Genomic DNA, 17512 nt, shown 5'->3' with positions numbered 1-17512 from the left:
CATCTTTCCCTCTCTTTTTTTTTTCTTTTTTTTTTTTGTTTTTTTTTTGAGATGGAGTCTCACTCTGTCGCCCAGGCTGGAGTGCACTAGCGCAATCTTGGCTCACTGCAAGCTCCGCCTCCCAGGTTCACGCCATTCTCCTGCCTCAGCCTCCCAAGTAGCTGGGACTACAGGCGCCCGCCACAACGCTCAGCTAATTTTTTGTATTTTTAGTAGAGACGGGGTTTCACCATGTTAGCCAGGATGGTCTTGATCTCCTGACCTCGTGATGCACCCACCTCGGCCTCCCAAAGTGCTGGGATTACAGGCATGAGCCACCGCGCCCAACCTTTCCCTCTCTCTTAATACAATCAAGTCCTATCTAGAAAACTGTGAGAAAGCATAATTACCTGTGGGGTGAGATTGTGAAGAACCAGCCAGTAACTAGGACGAACTGAGCCACCATCACTCCAGGTAGAGGCTATGAGCAACCAGAAAAATGGTTAGGAAGAGAAATAAAACAAAAACAAGAAAAGCCATGAGGGAGAAATATTTTCATGTAGCTCACATTTCTTCTCTGCTTTTATAAATTCTCTTTTCCACTGGACTCTGACCTTCTTTTTCTCTTCTACTGGTCCCTGACTCCTATGCACTTTTATGCCTGATTTGCAAGACAGTATTTTCCTCCCAGTGTTCTCACTCTGCCATTTTTACTCACTCATTTTACTCCATCTGTCCCTTGGGAGTTCTTGGGTCCCTTTGCCTTATACTGACTGCGACTTTCACTCACTCAAGAGGTACCTTTTCCTCTACCAGAAGAAAAAGCAGACAACCATGACTTCCTCTCTTGGGAAGACCTCTTTGTGTCTTCACCATCTGTGTTAACATAAGCCCCTTGTGGATGAACAATGGTGTTCCTTTAGGCAGATCCTCCTCACCCGAGGCGAGCCGTGAGTCCTGTGTCCCCCACCCCCTGACTGATCGGGGTGCTGTGCTGCTCCAGGGAGATGATGGTTTGGGGTTGGTCAGACCAGGAGGTGGGCGGGGCAGCGGTGTAGTGTTCCTGGAGGAAATATGGTTTTTCCACATCTTGTTGGAGAGATGAGTGGGGTTGTGTCCTATGGGATCTGGGGACCATGTTGATTTGTAATCAGGGAACTTTGCTGTAAGAAGAGAAAATTAAGGAAGGAATAAGGTTAGACGGTTCACTTTTGTTGACAAATACACATGAGTTTTATCTACATACACATAAATAAATGCACATTTATATTCTAAAAAGTAATAGTACACATTTTAAGCACAGCAATACAAAATAACACTGTTCTTAGAGCATAACGAACAAAATTTTCAGTGACTACTACTCTGAATTGATAGAATTATCATATGAATTAAAGATTTAATAAGATAACCAATTCTCTACTGCTTTCTTAGCTAAAAATGACTTGAAAAGGAGGACACATTCAAGGAGAAAGTCTTCCTAAAGATACCAGCTTCTGGGTAACAGTGAGAATGTGAACATTAGCAGAATAAAGTATTCTATAAATAATCATTGACTGAATAGAAAGTAATTAGTAAATTACACTTTTCTTGTGCCTTGATCCAGTCTATTAGATATTGATGTTCACACAGATTCTTTAAAAACAATCAAGAAATATTCACTAAGGGCTTACTATGCATACGGCACGAAATCAGTGCTGTGAGGAATAGAAACAATTATCCCTGAGAACCTCAAGCTCAGATGGGAACACAGAACAGATGAGCAACAGAAGTGGTGACCCCAACATCATCACGTAAGTTCAATACGCAGAGGGGATCAAGAACGCTGGGCTTGCAGCAAAGGCTTTATAAAGACAGCTCTTGAAGGATTTACATAAATGGATGGGCACAAAGAAACAGGAATGTGTAAACCAAGGTTCAACATAAACTCTCTGTGTATGGAATATGTTCCCCCCCAATTTTGGTTGAACAGTTCACAGGGGCAGAGAGGTAAAGGAGGTTACATATCAGGAGTTTTTGCAACTGATTCAGCATGGAGTGTTTCAACTACTGTGATAGTAAATAGAATGGAACAGAAGGAATGGATATTTGAAATATGATTGCAGAATAAATCACTAAGGAGAAATCATAACTGCCTGGATCCAGGGATTGAGAGAGAGAGGAAAGAGGAAGAAAATACTGAGGTTTTGTAACTAAATGATGCATGAGATCATTATTAAGAAACATAACTGAGTTGAGAAGGAAAGACACTTTTGGGGGTGGGGAAGTACAGGTTCAGTTTTAGACAAGTCTGAGGTGATTCTTGGGCCATCTCTCAGATGAATTTTCAACTGTTGGAAAAAGACACATAGTTCAATCTGAGATATGGGCATTTATAGGTGTAAAAGAGTTGGGTAACCAGAGTAAGTTTTTACATGTAAAAGAAATCCTACAAAAGTGTAATGCAGGGTGGTGGTTCAAAACCCGGAATACTGAGATGTCTCCTTTACATACTTGCTCAGAACTGAGGCAAGTTATATCTGCTCTCAGAACCTCACTCAGTTTCTTTATCCACAAAATAGGGGTAACAACAGGACTTACTCATAGCCTTTGGTGAAGATAAAATAAAAATTAACGTGGAAGGTTTAGCATGATGCCTGGCCTGTGGGATCATTCAGTGAGTGGTAGCTTATTGTTGCACTGCTGATATGACAGACAGGTGGGAAGGAGAACAAGACAATGTGTAGCCCACTAGCCTGCAGCGTCTTCGTAGTTGGACAAAAGTCTACTTTATTTGCTTTTGCCTGGGCAAAGCACGTAAGTCATAATGACTTTAACAGCTTAAGGTCCGACTTGTGCAAACTAAAGGTGCCAATTACTAATATGTCCACCAATCAGTAAGGCACTATGCTCAGTGAGTGACTTCAAAGCCTTTATTATATCCACTAACTTTTCCATTTCCTAATATATATCTTTTAAAAAACCATGAGGAACTTACCAAATGATGGTAAAACGAATCAAGGTCCCTTTTTTTTTCCTTTGGCCATCTGCCCTTAGCCTTTGTCTATAAGTGGGAGGATTTTTAGAGAAAAGCTAGCTATTATTGGCTATCTTAGGAATAATAACCTGGCCTTCACTGGTTCTTCTCATGACCCTTGACTTCTTGGCAGCCTTGTTAAAAGAGAAGCATGTGTGTCATTAGGACGTGACTCCAGCCCTCTGGATATGCCAGCTCCCTGCAGTTATGTCACTACCGGCCTCATCCCAAAGCTGTATCTGGCTCATCCTTCCTGAGACTAGAAGTTCCTCAAAGACATAGCAAACAGAAAAGGTGTGCTTCCATCTATACTGACCTATGCTACTGAACTTCTGTAAGAGTGTATCTTATGAAATACATGCCAGTTTCCTTTATAAAAGGGAACCTGATGAAAAAGTGCTAACCAAAGGGAAACAAAAGAATTCACACTCATACCTGAAGTGCTATGAACGTTGGTAAAGGAGTTGTCAGAGGCACTGTAGGGCCAGGCACCAGGTGAAGGCAGCGAGGTGTTGAGGGAAGAATTAGACCCTTGGGTAACAAAGAAGAAGAAGAAAATACTGAAGATAAATGTCAGTATAACCAGTGAAACCTTGAGAGTATTTTATTTAAACTTCAATAGAATGGAGGACAAAATATGTCTAACAAATAAATGTGAAAAGCAGTATTTTTACATTTTTTGGTTAAACTTTTAGGTACCAGCAAGTACAAATGAAGTCACAAACTGACAACTATGAAAATGCTGGGTGTTGAACATATAAGAGATGCTTTGCTCAAGTACCTGTGGTGTTATCCCGCAGCAGTTGGTGGTCAGTATCTACAATGGGAGATGTGGCTGTACCCCCCAGCACACTTCCTGGGGTGACATAGGGGTCAGATTCAGGGTCAATGTTTTGGATACCTTTCCATGGCACTCCTGGTTGGAATTCTGAGACAAGGAAAACAAATATTATAGAAGGAAGGTTGTTAAAAAAAAATGATATAGTACTTTTTTTTGACATAAGAAATGGGTCTGTGAAAAGTATAAATACTGAATTTATTGTCTCTTAGATTTTCGTCACAAAATTAAGGAAAAAAAAATCACCATGAACATACACTCTTGCCAACAGCACCTTTGTTTTATCACACTGTCTGTGGCAGTCAACTGGAAGCCACAGCTCATCAGAGCCTGTCCCCAGTAACCTGATCCTCCTGCTCCCAGGAGACTTCAGGGCTGAAGGCAGGGAAAGCAGGAGTAAGGACTCTGGTGTTCACAACAATCATCCCAGCATCTAGGCCAAGAACCGGCGAAAATATGGGCTAGAGATCAGTGCTCTTTCTCATTTTCCTTACGAGATGTTGGCCAAAATGCAAAAAATGTAATACAAATGATACTGCTGCATAGAATGTCCAGGGATAACCAGCAGGGATAATTTAGTTTAGCAAAAGAAAGCCTAGAATATACACAAGGGCTCGGAATTTTTTTATTGGTCAATTTAAATCATTTTAAAATTTTAAGGCTATGTGACACAATAAACTTTTATTTTCCAAATCGTGATGAGAAAGAGCAATGTGTATTATATATGAACGATCTGCATTATACAGTTCTACTTTGGCCGGGCGTGGTGGCTCACGCCTGTAATCCCGGCACTTTGGGAGGCCGAGGCGGGCAGATCACCTGAGGTCAGGAGTTCGAGACCAGCCTGTCCAACATGGCGAAACCCTGTCTCTACTAAACATACAAAAAATTAGCCAGGCGTGGTAGCAGGCACCTGTAATCCCAGCTACTTGGGAGGCTGAGGCAGGAGAATCGCTTGAACCTGGGAGGCAGAGCTTGCAGTGAACCAAGATCGCACCACTGCACTCCAGCCTAGGTAATAAGAGCGAAACTCCCTTTCAAAAAAAAAAAAAAAAAATTCTACCTTAATAAAATGAAACTATACATATTCATGTCACAAATACGTATGCACAGAAAGAGGTCTAGGAGGATATATATTTATGGAATTACTGATTTTAATTTTTGCTTTATTAAATGTTCTCATTTCTCTATCATGAGAATAGATTACTATATCCAACAAAAGAGAGGGACAGAAAGAAAAGAATTAACAAATAATCTCATTGCAATCGCTACTGCATACCTAGAAGCTAACTGGTAATAAACACTTGCCTGAGAACTAACAAATCAATTCAAGAGACGCTTCAAAAGAACCCATGTTACAAGGCATCCTATGCATGGGACGAATGCGAAGTCCCAGCTACAATGTCACTTATCCCCAGATTCCCCATCTAATGAAAATTTTCTATCTTCAGCACATGCCTTGCTTCTAACAGACAATTATTGAATGAAAAAAATGAAAGCAAGTACCTTACTTAGTAACATGAGTCACAAAAGCAATGTATTCTGAACCTGAAACTGACAATTACAAAACAAATGCTATCCTGGAAAAGCATTTCCTGGACAATACCTGGAGGCCAACTGGCATTGCTGGATTTACTTCCGATTTTATTTGTTGGTGGAGATTTGGCAGGTAACCAGCTATCACCAGCAGGACCCGTATGGCCACCCAGTGTGTCACCAGGGATGATATCAAACTGGTTGTATGGTGACCCTCCCCGGGTCTTACCAGGGGCCACTATAGCGCCTGAGAAAAGAGAGGAAATTAAATCATCCAGAATAACTCCTATGAACAGAACTTGTCTATTTTTTATTCGCTGGAATGCAAACAGTCTTCTGAAGCTGATGGAGTGTATACAAACAGCACTGGAATAAGAGGTTGCATTCGAGACTCAGCACATAATTACTAAGCAGCATGACCAACAACAAGTCATTTCGCCTCCGTGAGCCTCTCAGCTCCTCACTTAGGCACACAAGATTGTTCTCATGCTTGAATGTTCCTTTCAGTCTTAAAATTCCATGGTCTTATGAAATTAATGAAACGTTCACATACTAGGAATCTGACCATTATCCCTAGTTTCTATGCTAACGACTCAAGAGTGAGAAATGGGGAAAATTCTAACCATTTGTAGCACATAAGAAGGTTTTAACTAAATTTCTACTGATGCTATCCACCCAGGTTCTTAAAGGCTGGCTGATCAGGCTTAGATTAGCTGGAAGCAGCAGTGTAAACAGAGAGTCCATTGGAGGGAAAAGCATCTGCAATTGCTTTAAATTCCAACGCAATGAGATGGAATTCCCGCCTAGGGTCTTTGCCAGCACAAGACCAGCAAGGAACTCTGAAGCTCTGGGATCCGTGGCCTCACACATGAAGAACAGCAAATCCTTTGTAACTGGTTTCCTGAGAGCACTTCAGTGGTTTTGTTGCTGCCCCCATCATGCATTTTATATGCTACGGGGCAGGAAAAGAATTAAAAGCTTAAAATTGCCTTGAACTAACAGAACATGCACTTTGAATAAAATTTTAGGTATCAGTGAGATACCAGTCTACTTTTTTCTCAAATGAATTTTACATACTATATTGGGTCACTTGATCTATTCTTAGGATGCTGCTTGTGAAGGGATAAAATTATTTCCACGGTGATGCAGCCTAATGGGAATATTATCAAAACTACCTCCATGCTCAGCTAAGAGGGCATTTACTTTTCTGGAGCCACTGACAAATCTGGCTCAGAGGCACATTATGGTGAAGCAGTGGAAAATGACAAGCTCAATTACTTTGGGGATTGCTAAGGAAATGGGAAAACATGATCTATAAGCTCTAAAAAGGCAAGTAGAGATTTTGCCTTCAAGATATCCTCTCACATGCCATTTCATATTTATTATCATGCACCTATCATGTCTTTGGGGAAAAGGGGACCTGGTGAATCATCAGCCTAAGGAAGCACTGAAAGTGCCCAAAGCTGTAGATGACAGTGGGCTTAGATTATTCAGTCCACAAACAGATTTTACAATTTCAATAAATCATTTTTGACTTCATGCCATGAAACCAAACGATAATGCTTAGGGATGGCAGGCAGAGAGCTCCACATGGCTATTTCACCAGCCTCCTGGATGGGCTTATTAAAGAGTGGTTTATAAAGGAAACCTGAAAGGCTTCAGACTGAATGACTTGGCTGGGGCTGGGGCCTGCCAGGGCGCTGCAGCAGGAACAGCCGGACACCTATTTATACTTGGTTCTCATGGATACAGTTAAGTCCAAGTGAATTACTGTCAAATGAAACAAACACTGAAACAAAGGCTGAAGGAAGGTTCTGAGACCTTTTATCTGTTTTACAGGAAATGGAGAAGCCCTTATAGAGAGAAACTGAGAGGAAAAGCCGACCAACATCACGACCAAAGCCTGCAATGCCCTTAAATGCTGTCTTGCAGACACTCTAATTCACATAGAATAAGAAAGCTTTGTGAAAAGTTCAAATCTCATGTATTATCATCTATTAGTCCTCTTTTGGAGATTAAAAGGCAGGAAAATTTTTTAAAGCCGATAAATTTATTATGGTTCAAACAACCAACAAGATAGGTATTGTTATGATCCCTTGCTCTGCAAAACAAACTCAACAAGCTGACTCTGTTCCCTCAGCCAACTTATTAGGGTTTCACCTTGGTGGGTGCCCAAGTTCACTGCTACCACCCTCAATCATGGTAGCTGAAAAATTCTGCTCCCTTTAATTAGAACTAGTACTTTATATTTCTTGTAATTCAACATACACATGACTCTGACCTTCCTCCACAAGCAATCATAGGATTCAGGAGGAAAAAGAATACCAAGTTCTGTACTTCAAAATAGTCTTATAAGATGTTTCATCAAGACCTGCTGTGGGTTGGGGGCTCTAGCTTTCAGTGCTTCTCTTACCATTTTTGTGCATATTGGCTTCCTGTGTGGCTACAGAGGGCAGCCCCTCCATCATGGAGGTCCACTGTTTAAAGCGAGACTCGGTTCCAGCCTCCTTCCCACCAACCATGCCATAGTCCATGCCGCCAGAGCTGAAACCTAAAAAGGAGAAGACCACATTTTATAAGTCTCCAGCATCAGTACCAAGAGTTCTGAAGCAGAGTCCAGGAATGCCTTCAAGTGTCATTCAAAGACTAATTCACAGAGTTTCTCCACTCAGAAACAGGTATTTTTGATTCCAAGCTTTGATCTTGGCTCTTGCTCGCTAAATAAGTGATGTCTCTCTGTGAAGGTGTGAAGATGTGTATGACTGCCATCGATCAGGTCTGTCTCAGTGCATTCCTGCACGCCCTTTTTCATTTAGCTGACATTTGTGCCAGACAGGACGCTGGGGCCAGCCACTCTCAAACTGAGATGGAGAAGACGACATCCAGCCAATGTAGTGCAACAGCAGCAACAAAGCTGTAGTCAGGGTATCTTGGGCGAGGAAAGGGTTTGCAGAAGGAAGATGTGATCTACGGCCTCAGGGAGGTATTTGGGGAAGTCAAGCAAACCAAGTACAAAGCTCTGACTCTTGATAATCAAGTGTGTTTAGGGAATGGTGAGACATTCAAATGACTCCAATGTTTAGCTAACTCTGGGATGAAGTGAGGCGGAGAGTGGTGGGGGATGAGGAGAAATGAAGTCGTGTCATGTAGGGTCTTTATATATTAGGCCAAGGAGTTCGGATCTTTTTTTCTCTAGGATAAGAAGATAGTGAACATTTTAAGCATGTAAGAGGATAACTAGTATGTATTTTAGGAAGAGAATTGGCAGCCTGAGTGTGGGGTGGGTGGAGGTCAGGGTAGAATCTGAAAGATAAATTTGAAAGTAGTCTTTAAGCAATGAGGAAGACACCAAAGCTTGAGTAGGTGGGTAGTTCCAGATTCTGAGCTCACTTTGCCAAGAGCCCCAGGTAAGCTTCAGGGGAAGAGTCTTGGTGGGTAATGTGTTCCCACTGCACAGAGCTGGAGAGCTGGAAGCCACACAGCAGAAGCTGGATGACGGAGTCTAACAGGGTCCGTCATCCATTTGGGTCAGAATGTGTGTGACACCTGTTCATTAAGACTCTCAAAAAAGTAAAATAAAGGACTAAAATGATGAAACAGGGGAGGGGGAGAATAATAAATGACCATAGAAAAATGAGAATGAGCCACAGGGAGCGCAGAGCGGCAGCACGAGCGCAGGCATCCCAGGGAGGCGAGCAAGCCTCCCATCACGGCAGAGCCAAGCTTCTCTGCCCCAAGATGTGCAACTCCAGCCAGGCCAGACTCCACACTATACCCATAAAGGGTCCTCAATTTTCATCTCTCCAAATCCCACTAAGAGACCAGGTTGTGTTTTTCCTCCCCTGTGCTTATCCTAGTTGTCTGGGATAGTTTTATAAACACATAATAAATCAAGTAAAAGTCTAACACCTTCCTGACCCATGTTCAAAATGTTGCTATTTATATAAAGAACAGTGTTCTTTCACACTCTGTAACCAAATTTACTAGTTCAAAATGATTGGAGAGTGGAGGGTGGGGGTGGGGAGCAGAAATCTTTAGAATGAGATGAAAATATTTCAAATGAAATTATTATTATTTTGGAGATGGAGTCTCTGTCACCCAGGCTGGAGTGCAGTGGCACAATCCTGGCTCACAGCAACCTCTGCCTCCTGGGTTCAAGCAATTCTTCTGCCTCAGCCTCCTGAGTAGCTGGGACTATAGGCACACCACAGCCATGCCCAGCTAATTCTTTGTATTTTTAGTAGAGACGGGGTTTCACCCTATTGCCAAGGCTGGTCTAGAACTCCTGAGCTCAGGCAATCTGCCCACCTCGGCCTCCCAAAGTGCTGGGATTACAGGCATGAGCCACCGTGCCTGGCCTTATTTTTATTTTTATTTTTTTTTAAAGAAGAGTTTGAGGCATTTTTAAATTTCTTTCATCCTGGGTAGCAGAAATCAAATTAGATTGCAGGGCAGGAAGGTTGCAAGGAACAAAGGTTTTCTCTGACATAGCCTTAATGGCCTAAGCAGGTTGCTCCTTGAGTAAATTACACTTCTGCCTTTGAGAAAACCAGGCCAAGGTGCTTGGATTCCAGGCCACCTGAAAGCTCAGTTCTAATCACTGAGAAAGAGTTTTTGGAAATAACCTAGGATTCTGGCAAAGATTAAAAAGAATACTAGCATTATTAAGAAGAGGAGGAACCATTCCTTACACATTAATTTTATTTGAAGTTACTCTAAAATTTCTATAAAACCCATAGCGAATTAAATTCCTTTTTTTCTTTTCTTTTTTTGAGACGGAGTCTCGCTCTGTCGCCCAGGCTGGAGTGCAGCGGCACAATCTTGGCTCACTGCAACCTTCGCCTCTGGGTTCAAGCGATTTTCCTGCCTCAGCCTCCCGAGCAGCTGGGACTACAGGTGCCTGCCACCACACTCGGCTGATTTTTTTTGTATTTTTAGTAGAGACGGGGTTTCATCGTGTTAGCCAGGATGGTCTCAATCTCCTGACCTTGTGAGCCGCCCGCCTCGGTCTCTCAAAGTGCTGGGATTACAGGTGTGAGCCACCGCGCCCAGCCAGTGAATTAAATTTCTTTAATTTCAGCTGCTTAGAGTTTTTTTGGTGACAAATGAAATGCAGAAAATTAAAGTTATAGAAAAAGGGCAAAGAAAGAAAAAAGCGAAAAAAGAGAAACGTAAGAGGAAAGAAGGAAAGAAAATGAATGAGAGAAAGAAAGAGAAAGAGAAAGAAAAAGCAAGCAAGGAAAGGCAAGAACCTTAGAGAAAGCGGGCAGTTTTCTCATTAGAGACTTGGGGATCAAATGCCACCACAGTAGGGCAGTCCCAGCGCTGCCTCACAAGGTTTGGTCAGGAAAAATAATCCAAGGGGTCAGAGAAACAATAGGTGAGAAAATTGCCTTGAAAGGTTCAATCTACAAACCCCAAAGTATGAGAGGAAAAATCAGGCGAAGACGGACATAATTTTCTTTGATGTCACGTAGTAACCGGCCTGACGCTAGGATATGGAATGTGTCTGATGCATTTTGATGGAAGGAATTCTGGGACACTGTGCTCTAGTGGGTGCACTAACAAAGAAGAGATGGTGCTTCGCTAGTGACCTTCGGCTATTTACAAGCTGTCATATCTCTAAACCCAAGAAAATACTGACTGTATTGTACTTTCCACTACAGCAAAACAAAATTTCTTTAGTCCACCAAGTGGTTTCCCTGAAATTTCTCACCAACACAGAGCTTTAGCTCAAATTAAGCCATTTAGTTCAGTTCAATGAATATTTATGGACAGTGTAATCTGTGCCAGGCCCTGTGTTAGGAGCTGAGGTACAAGTAGAGGTAAGACATGCCCCTTGCCTGTCACCTGCTTTTATCATTCATGCAAGGACAACCCTTTGCCTGCCTCATGCGTCTTTGCTAGAATTACTCTCTCTCATTCTCCACACACCCTAATTCATGGTCTGTTCACGACTTTTGGCTCCATTCTTACATCCTTGAGGAAATGCTCTTAAATTAACTTGTCCTTACACTGATCCTGCCTTCACTCTCTCTGTTTACAGTTCTGTTTTCTGCTCCTCTTTTTGCTATACATTAAAAAACAAACTAGTTTCTATAATTATTTTTAAAAAATCACCCATAATTGGCCATCCTAACACAACTGTTCTAAGTCCGTGTCCACACGTACACCTGGTATCGACACAATCATAATTGCAGCATAGATACAATTACTCTTCTGTCATTTTTATAATCTCCAATATTTATTCAGCTTTACTTTTCACAGGGATATACCAAATAAATATTACAAATTTTGATAAATTTTAAACATAAAAAGTGAAATTTTATCAGAAATGCATTTTCTAAGAAGATGAATTACTTTGTTTCTAAATGAGTTCAGATATCCACGGTAACCAACACTCCTTACTATAATGAGAATTTTTGCTACTATCTTATTTTAAATTTGTTGACATAAAGCACTAAGAAATTTGACTCATATAAATAAGTAGATGGGAACAGAAGGAGTCTTGTTATAACTTACTTCTCGAATTTCTTTTAAAGTATATGTTCCTTCCCCTAGCCCAGTAACACAGATACTAAAATATAATTTTTAGATAGGTCATTATCACCTAACAATTCAATTAGGTATTCTTTCTCTCTGTCTCCCTCTCCCTCTCACTCTCTACCTCGGCCTCCCAAAGTGCTGGGATTACCAGGCATGAGCCACTGCACTCAACCTCAATTAGGTATATTTTCAATTTTGCTAAAAGGACAGAATTAGAAACCATCTGTTTTACAAAAGAATCAGTAAGGATTAGTTAAGCAGTCATTAGTCATTCAAATTCTTAATTTTGAGATAATGTAACAAAGAGGCTTTATCAAGACATATTAAGAAACTTTCAATTATTCTTGCTACTCTTTCACTTACAGGTATCCTTTTTAGTTCAACATACTTAGCATCAGGAAAACTGAAAGACTGTTCATTTCATTACATCTTCAGCATTTATTAGAAAAAATTTTTTAATTTCTATATATGCTTTAAATATATTTTCATCAAATAATCTATTCAAAACAGGCAGCCAAATCTAACTTTCAGACCTAAAATGTATTCTTCAATTCAAACAAATATAATAATGCTAACTAAGGAAAAAAAAATTATTTTTGAGACGGAGTCTTGCTCTGTCGCCAGGCTGGAATGCAGTGGCATGATCTCAGCTCACTGCAACCTCTGCTGCCTGGGTTCAAGCTATTTTCCTGCTTCAGCCACTCCAGTAACTGGGATTACAGGTGCACACCACCACATCCAGTTAATTTTTTGTATTTTTAGTAGAGACGGGGTTTCACCATGTTGGAGGCTGGTCTTGAACTCCTGACCTCAAGTGATCTGCCCTCCTCGGCCTCCCAAAGTGCTGGGATTACAGGTGTGAGCCACTGTGCCCAGACAGGAAAATTGTAAGTGAATAAATGACAAAACACTCTATCTTATAAGGCAGATTATAAATGGTCAGGTCACAATTAAAATGAGACCTGATAATATTTATCTATTATTTAATAAGTTAACAAATATAGAAACAAGCTAATAAGTCAATATTTCTCTTTAATATGGAATAATACAATGCATAGCTAAATTTACAAGTTACTTATGAAACAGGAGTATGACAAAAACAATAAAATTTCTTCAGTAAATATGTATATATGTGTATGCTTAACTCTGATCCTTTAGCCATTATAAGTAAGAAAGAATCGGCCAGGTGCAGTGGCTCACGCCTGTAACCCCAGCACTTTGGGAGGCCATGGTGGGCAGATCACCTGAGGTCAGGAGTTCAAGACCAGCCTGATCAACATGGTGAAACCCCATCTCTACCATACAAAAATTAGCTGGGAGTGGTGGCATGTGCCTGTAATCCCATCTACTCAGGAGGCTGAGGCAGGAGAATCGCTTGAACCTGGGAGGTGGAGGTTGTGGGAGGTGGAGGTTGGGCGACAGAGTGAGACTCCGCCTCAAAAAAAAAAAAAAGAAGAAGAAGAAGGAAATACAGCATAAGGACACCTCTGTTAGTAATCAAGGGAGGCCCCCCCCATGTTTGGTACCCTGGTGTTTTGCAGCCCAGATGAGCACAGAGCTGACCTTCTTCTATATCAAGTGCAAGAAAAGTTATTTCGAATTTAAGTCAGTTATCAGGCAGATCATCTTTAAGAATGAAAACAGTTGGTGGAAGCTAAGGATCTACAAAGTAATTCCGTTAAAATATCCAGATCAAGATCAAGAACACCTTGAAGTCTTTGCTCACCCCTTGCACGTGCAGTAGGAGGATCACGGGGTTGGCGCACAGTCAGCCGCTGCCATTTGTCCAGGGTCACACTGTCACCTAGAACCAGCAATTTCATGTCTTCCCAACTTTTTTTTTTTTTTTTGAGATGGGGTCTTGCTCTGTCACCCAGGTGGGAGTGCAGTGGCACAATCTCAGCTCACTGCAACCTCCCTCTCCCGGGTTCAAGCGATTCTCCTGCCTCAGCCTCCCCAGTAGCTGGGATTACAGGCGCATGCCACAACGTCCGGCTAATTTTTGTATTTTTAGTAGGGACAGGGTTTCACTACATTGGCCAGGCTGGTCTCGAACTCCTGACCTCGTGATCTGCCTGCCTCAGCCTCCCAAGGGGCTGGGATTACAGGTGTGAGTCACCGCGCGTGGCCCAACTCTTGTTTTTTGAGTGTGCATAGATATCTTCTTTAGAAGATAAATTCTAAATGTTGTCAGTTTGAGATGAAACTGTGATGGTGTGTGGTATCTTTTCCATTTTAAAATTTTATTTTGAAATCACTGTTTCCTCACCAATTAGATTCTGCTTACAGCATGTTTTCCAGTTCTGAAAGAGCTATGATTTGCCTGCCAAAAAATTCTTGAAGAATGTTAAAGGCATAACCTTACTTGTTCTAATTCTATTTAAATCAGATGAAATACTAATATCAAATGAATTTTTATCAATCTGCATTATAATTTTAGTTCATTTTTTCTATAGAAGGCAATTTTATTAATATGAGTACACTAAAACATTTCAAACTAGTACATATTTTAACAGAGCATAACCTCAGCCATGTGTACCACTCACAGCATGCACAAGCATTTAAATAGGGTTTTAAAAATTCCCGGCGGTAGGAGAGCAGTTTGCCATTCATACACATGTATTGAAAGACTGCTTTGGAGCCAGAGAAGTTAGAGGCCTGTCTCTGCTATTTAGTAACCATGTGGTGAGCTTTGGAAACCCACTGAAACTCAAGAAGCCTCAGATGTCTCATCTGTAAACCAGGGTAAGAATATTTACCTACCTTGTACAGCTGACATAAAAACGGAGGGTAATGCAGGCACAACCCCTACCACAGGCCTAGAGAGGTAGATTTCTAAAAAGGTAATTTTCTCTACTAACAACTTACCAGAACTATATCCAGGTATTGGCCCTTTGGTTTGAAGGTCTGGGAGCCCCACATTCAACGCGTTGGGTACCATGTTGTCCAGATGCGGCTTGGGCCCAACAGGATGAGAGGGCGAGTGCTTCATGCCTGGCTGCCTCTGCTGCTGCTGCTGCTGCTGCTGCAGTGCACTCACCATTCGAGCCAGCTGAGGGCCAAGAGAGACGGACACGTGATAAGCACGGCCCCGAACTTCCCAGGAAAGGACTGTGCCCGGTTCTTTGCCATCAGAGGCTAAGCCGGGATGTACTCCTCCAACACAGCACTGGAGGGACGTGTTGTGGAGGGACTGCCCACCCACGTACCTGCTGCTCTTGCTGTTGGCGTACAGCTTGCGAAATCTTTCTCTGGTTCTGTAACAACTGCTGCTGTTGCTGCTGCTGCAAGAGAAGCTGACATGCCTACAAAACAAGGGGGAAAGACAGAAGACCAAAGTTTCCTGAGATTAATTTACTGAGGACACCTAAAGGGTCTGTGCACTGAAGTACAGGTCACACAATCAAAAGTATCCAGGAGTGAAGTAACACCAAATTCCCGGTCTCTTGGTTACATTTTCCTCCAGTTGAGCTGACAACCCTTAAGCACACTCCATAGTTTGCAAAGAAGTGTGGACTAGCACCCTTTGAACATAGAAAGTGGCAAAGATGTGGGAAGCAAATCAAAGCTAAAGAAAAAAAAAAAGCAAATGACCTTTTTAGCCACAGGAAGAAAATCTTCTACTTACCAACTGAAACTGGGGAATTTGTGGAAGCTGGCTCAGCATGGCAATTTGTTGAGGAGATAACTGGGGCCCCACATTGAAAAGACCTGGACTCAGGCCACTGTTGGGAAACTGCTTGAGCATTGAGGCAGAAACCTAGCCAAAAAAATAAAAAAGAAAGAAAAGAAAAGAAAAGGAATCTTCAGAATTTATCAAAATAAAACTTTTTCTGTGAAAAGAATCTTGATGAATCTAAAGCAAGAGTTGTCAAACTTTTCTGTGAAAAATATATAACAGGAAAAATACACTCAAGTGTTAACAATGATTATCTTGGAGCAGTGAGATTACAACAGTTTTTAAATTTTCTTCTTAGACTTTCCAATTTTCTACAATAAAAAGTATAAATTTTATATTCAGGAAAACATCTTCAAGAAAAAAAAATTGATGACAATATGGCTTTTATCCAACCAAGAAATTATTACTGGAAATGTGCCATAAAACAAAACATGCTACATTGCATAAAGCTAATAAATAATACTTATGTGGAAGTATTTCTGTGATACAAGTAAGACAAATATATTAACTTGTAAATAGAAGACATGAGTTTCAATGCATGGCTTCTGATAGCAAACACCCACAGAGTGGCAGTGTAAAAAAAGAGCCAGCATCAAAGAGCCTGGAAGGTCACTGACCCGGCAGGGTCCTTCTCCCTGTTCTCAGGAGTGAGCTAGGCGAGGCTGCAGGAAGCTCTGGCGACAGAGGATTCCCTCCCATCTTTGGTTTGCTCCTCTAAGATGACTTAAGTAAGCAGAAGTGAGTTTCCCTGCACCCTCATCTACTGAACCCACTGGACTAGTTGGGGCCATGGAGAACAAGCTTAAGAACGTGTCCGTGAGTGCCAAGTAGTGTAGCACAATGGCCAAGAATTTAGTCCTAGAGGCTGGGCACAGTGGCTCACACCTGTAATCCCAGCAGTTTGGGAGAATAGCTTGTGCCTAGGAGATTGAGAACACCTGGGCAACATAGCAAGCTATCATCTCTTCAAAAAAATAAAAAGGTTAAAAAAAGACTTTAGAGCTGGGTGTGGTGGCTCATGCCTGTAATCCCAGCACTTCGGGAGGCCGAGGTGGGTGGATTACCTGAGGTCAAGAGTTCGAGACCAGCCTGACCAACATGCAGAAACCCTGTCTCTACTAAAAATACAAAATTAGCTGGGTGTGATGGCGCATGCCTGTAATCCCAGCTACTCAGGAGGCTGAGGCAGGAGAATTGCCTCAAGCTGGGAGGCGGAGGTTGTGGTGAGCCAAGATCGTGCCATTGCACTCCAGCATGGGCAACAAGAGTGAAATTCCATCTCAAAAAAAAAAAAGACTTTAGTTCTAGAGACAGACTGCCTGGGTTTGTAATCCCAGCTCTGCCTGCCTCCCCAGTTTTGTTTTGTTTTTTTTTTTTTTTGAGACAGGGTCTCACTCTGTCACCCAGGCTGGAATGCAGTGGCATGACCATGGCTCACTGCAGCCTTGACCTCCCAGCTGGTCTCAAACTCCTGGGCTCAAGCCATCCTCTCAAAGTGTTGTGATTACAAGTATGAGCCACCGCTCCCAACCCAGCTCTGCCATTTCTTTTTTTTTTTTGAGACAGAGTCTCGCTCTTTCACCCAGGCTGGAGTGTAGTGGCGCTATCTTGGCTCACTGCAAGCTCCACCTCCTGGGTTCACGCCATTCTCCTGCCTCAGCCTCCCGAGTAGCTGGGACTACAGGCGCCCGCCACTGCGCCCGGCTAATTTTTGGTATTTTTAGTAGAGACGGGGTTTCACCGTGTTAGCCAGGATGGTCTTGATCTCCTGACCTCATGATCTGCCCGCCTCGGCCTCCCAAAGTGCTGAGATTACAGGCCTGAGCCACCGCGCCCAGCCCCAGCCCTGCCATTTCTAAGCTGACTCAGAGCAAGTTACTTATTTAGCCTTTCTGACCCTTACTTTCCTGATCTCCAACTG

The 17512-nt window shown here is 42.1% G+C and overlaps 1 protein-coding gene across 15 annotated transcripts in view; it reads right to left on the bottom strand.

Moving 5' to 3' along the window:
* The window catches only part of TNRC6B (trinucleotide repeat containing adaptor 6B), a 296357-nt gene that overhangs the window by 19393 nt on the left and 259452 nt on the right, over window positions 1–17512 (bottom strand). For 13 of the 15 annotated variants that reach the window (XM_055374696.2, XM_055374703.2, XM_055374709.2 and 10 more), the window contains 9 exons: window positions 15541–15672; window positions 15122–15217; window positions 14781–14964; window positions 7780–7917; window positions 5437–5613; window positions 3774–3920; window positions 3428–3523; window positions 918–1142; window positions 390–460 (listed from right to left, as the gene is read on the bottom strand). In XM_055374696.2, the coding sequence (XP_055230671.1) occupies window positions 390–460; window positions 918–1142; window positions 3428–3523; window positions 3774–3920; window positions 5437–5613; window positions 7780–7917; window positions 14781–14964; window positions 15122–15217; window positions 15541–15672 (1266 nt within the window). The remainder of the gene's footprint in view (window positions 1–389; window positions 461–917; window positions 1143–3427; window positions 3524–3773; window positions 3921–5436; window positions 5614–7779; window positions 7918–14780; window positions 14965–15121; window positions 15218–15540; window positions 15673–17512) is intronic. The other 2 variants (XM_055374712.2, XM_055374714.2) reach the window with 1 other exon arrangement.

Source organism: Gorilla gorilla, chromosome 23 (genome assembly GCF_029281585.2).
Source record: "Gorilla gorilla gorilla isolate KB3781 chromosome 23, NHGRI_mGorGor1-v2.1_pri, whole genome shotgun sequence".
Classification (NCBI taxonomy): Eukaryota; Metazoa; Chordata; class Mammalia; order Primates; family Hominidae; genus Gorilla; species Gorilla gorilla.
This window is presented reverse-complemented; position numbering and strand designations above follow the sequence as displayed.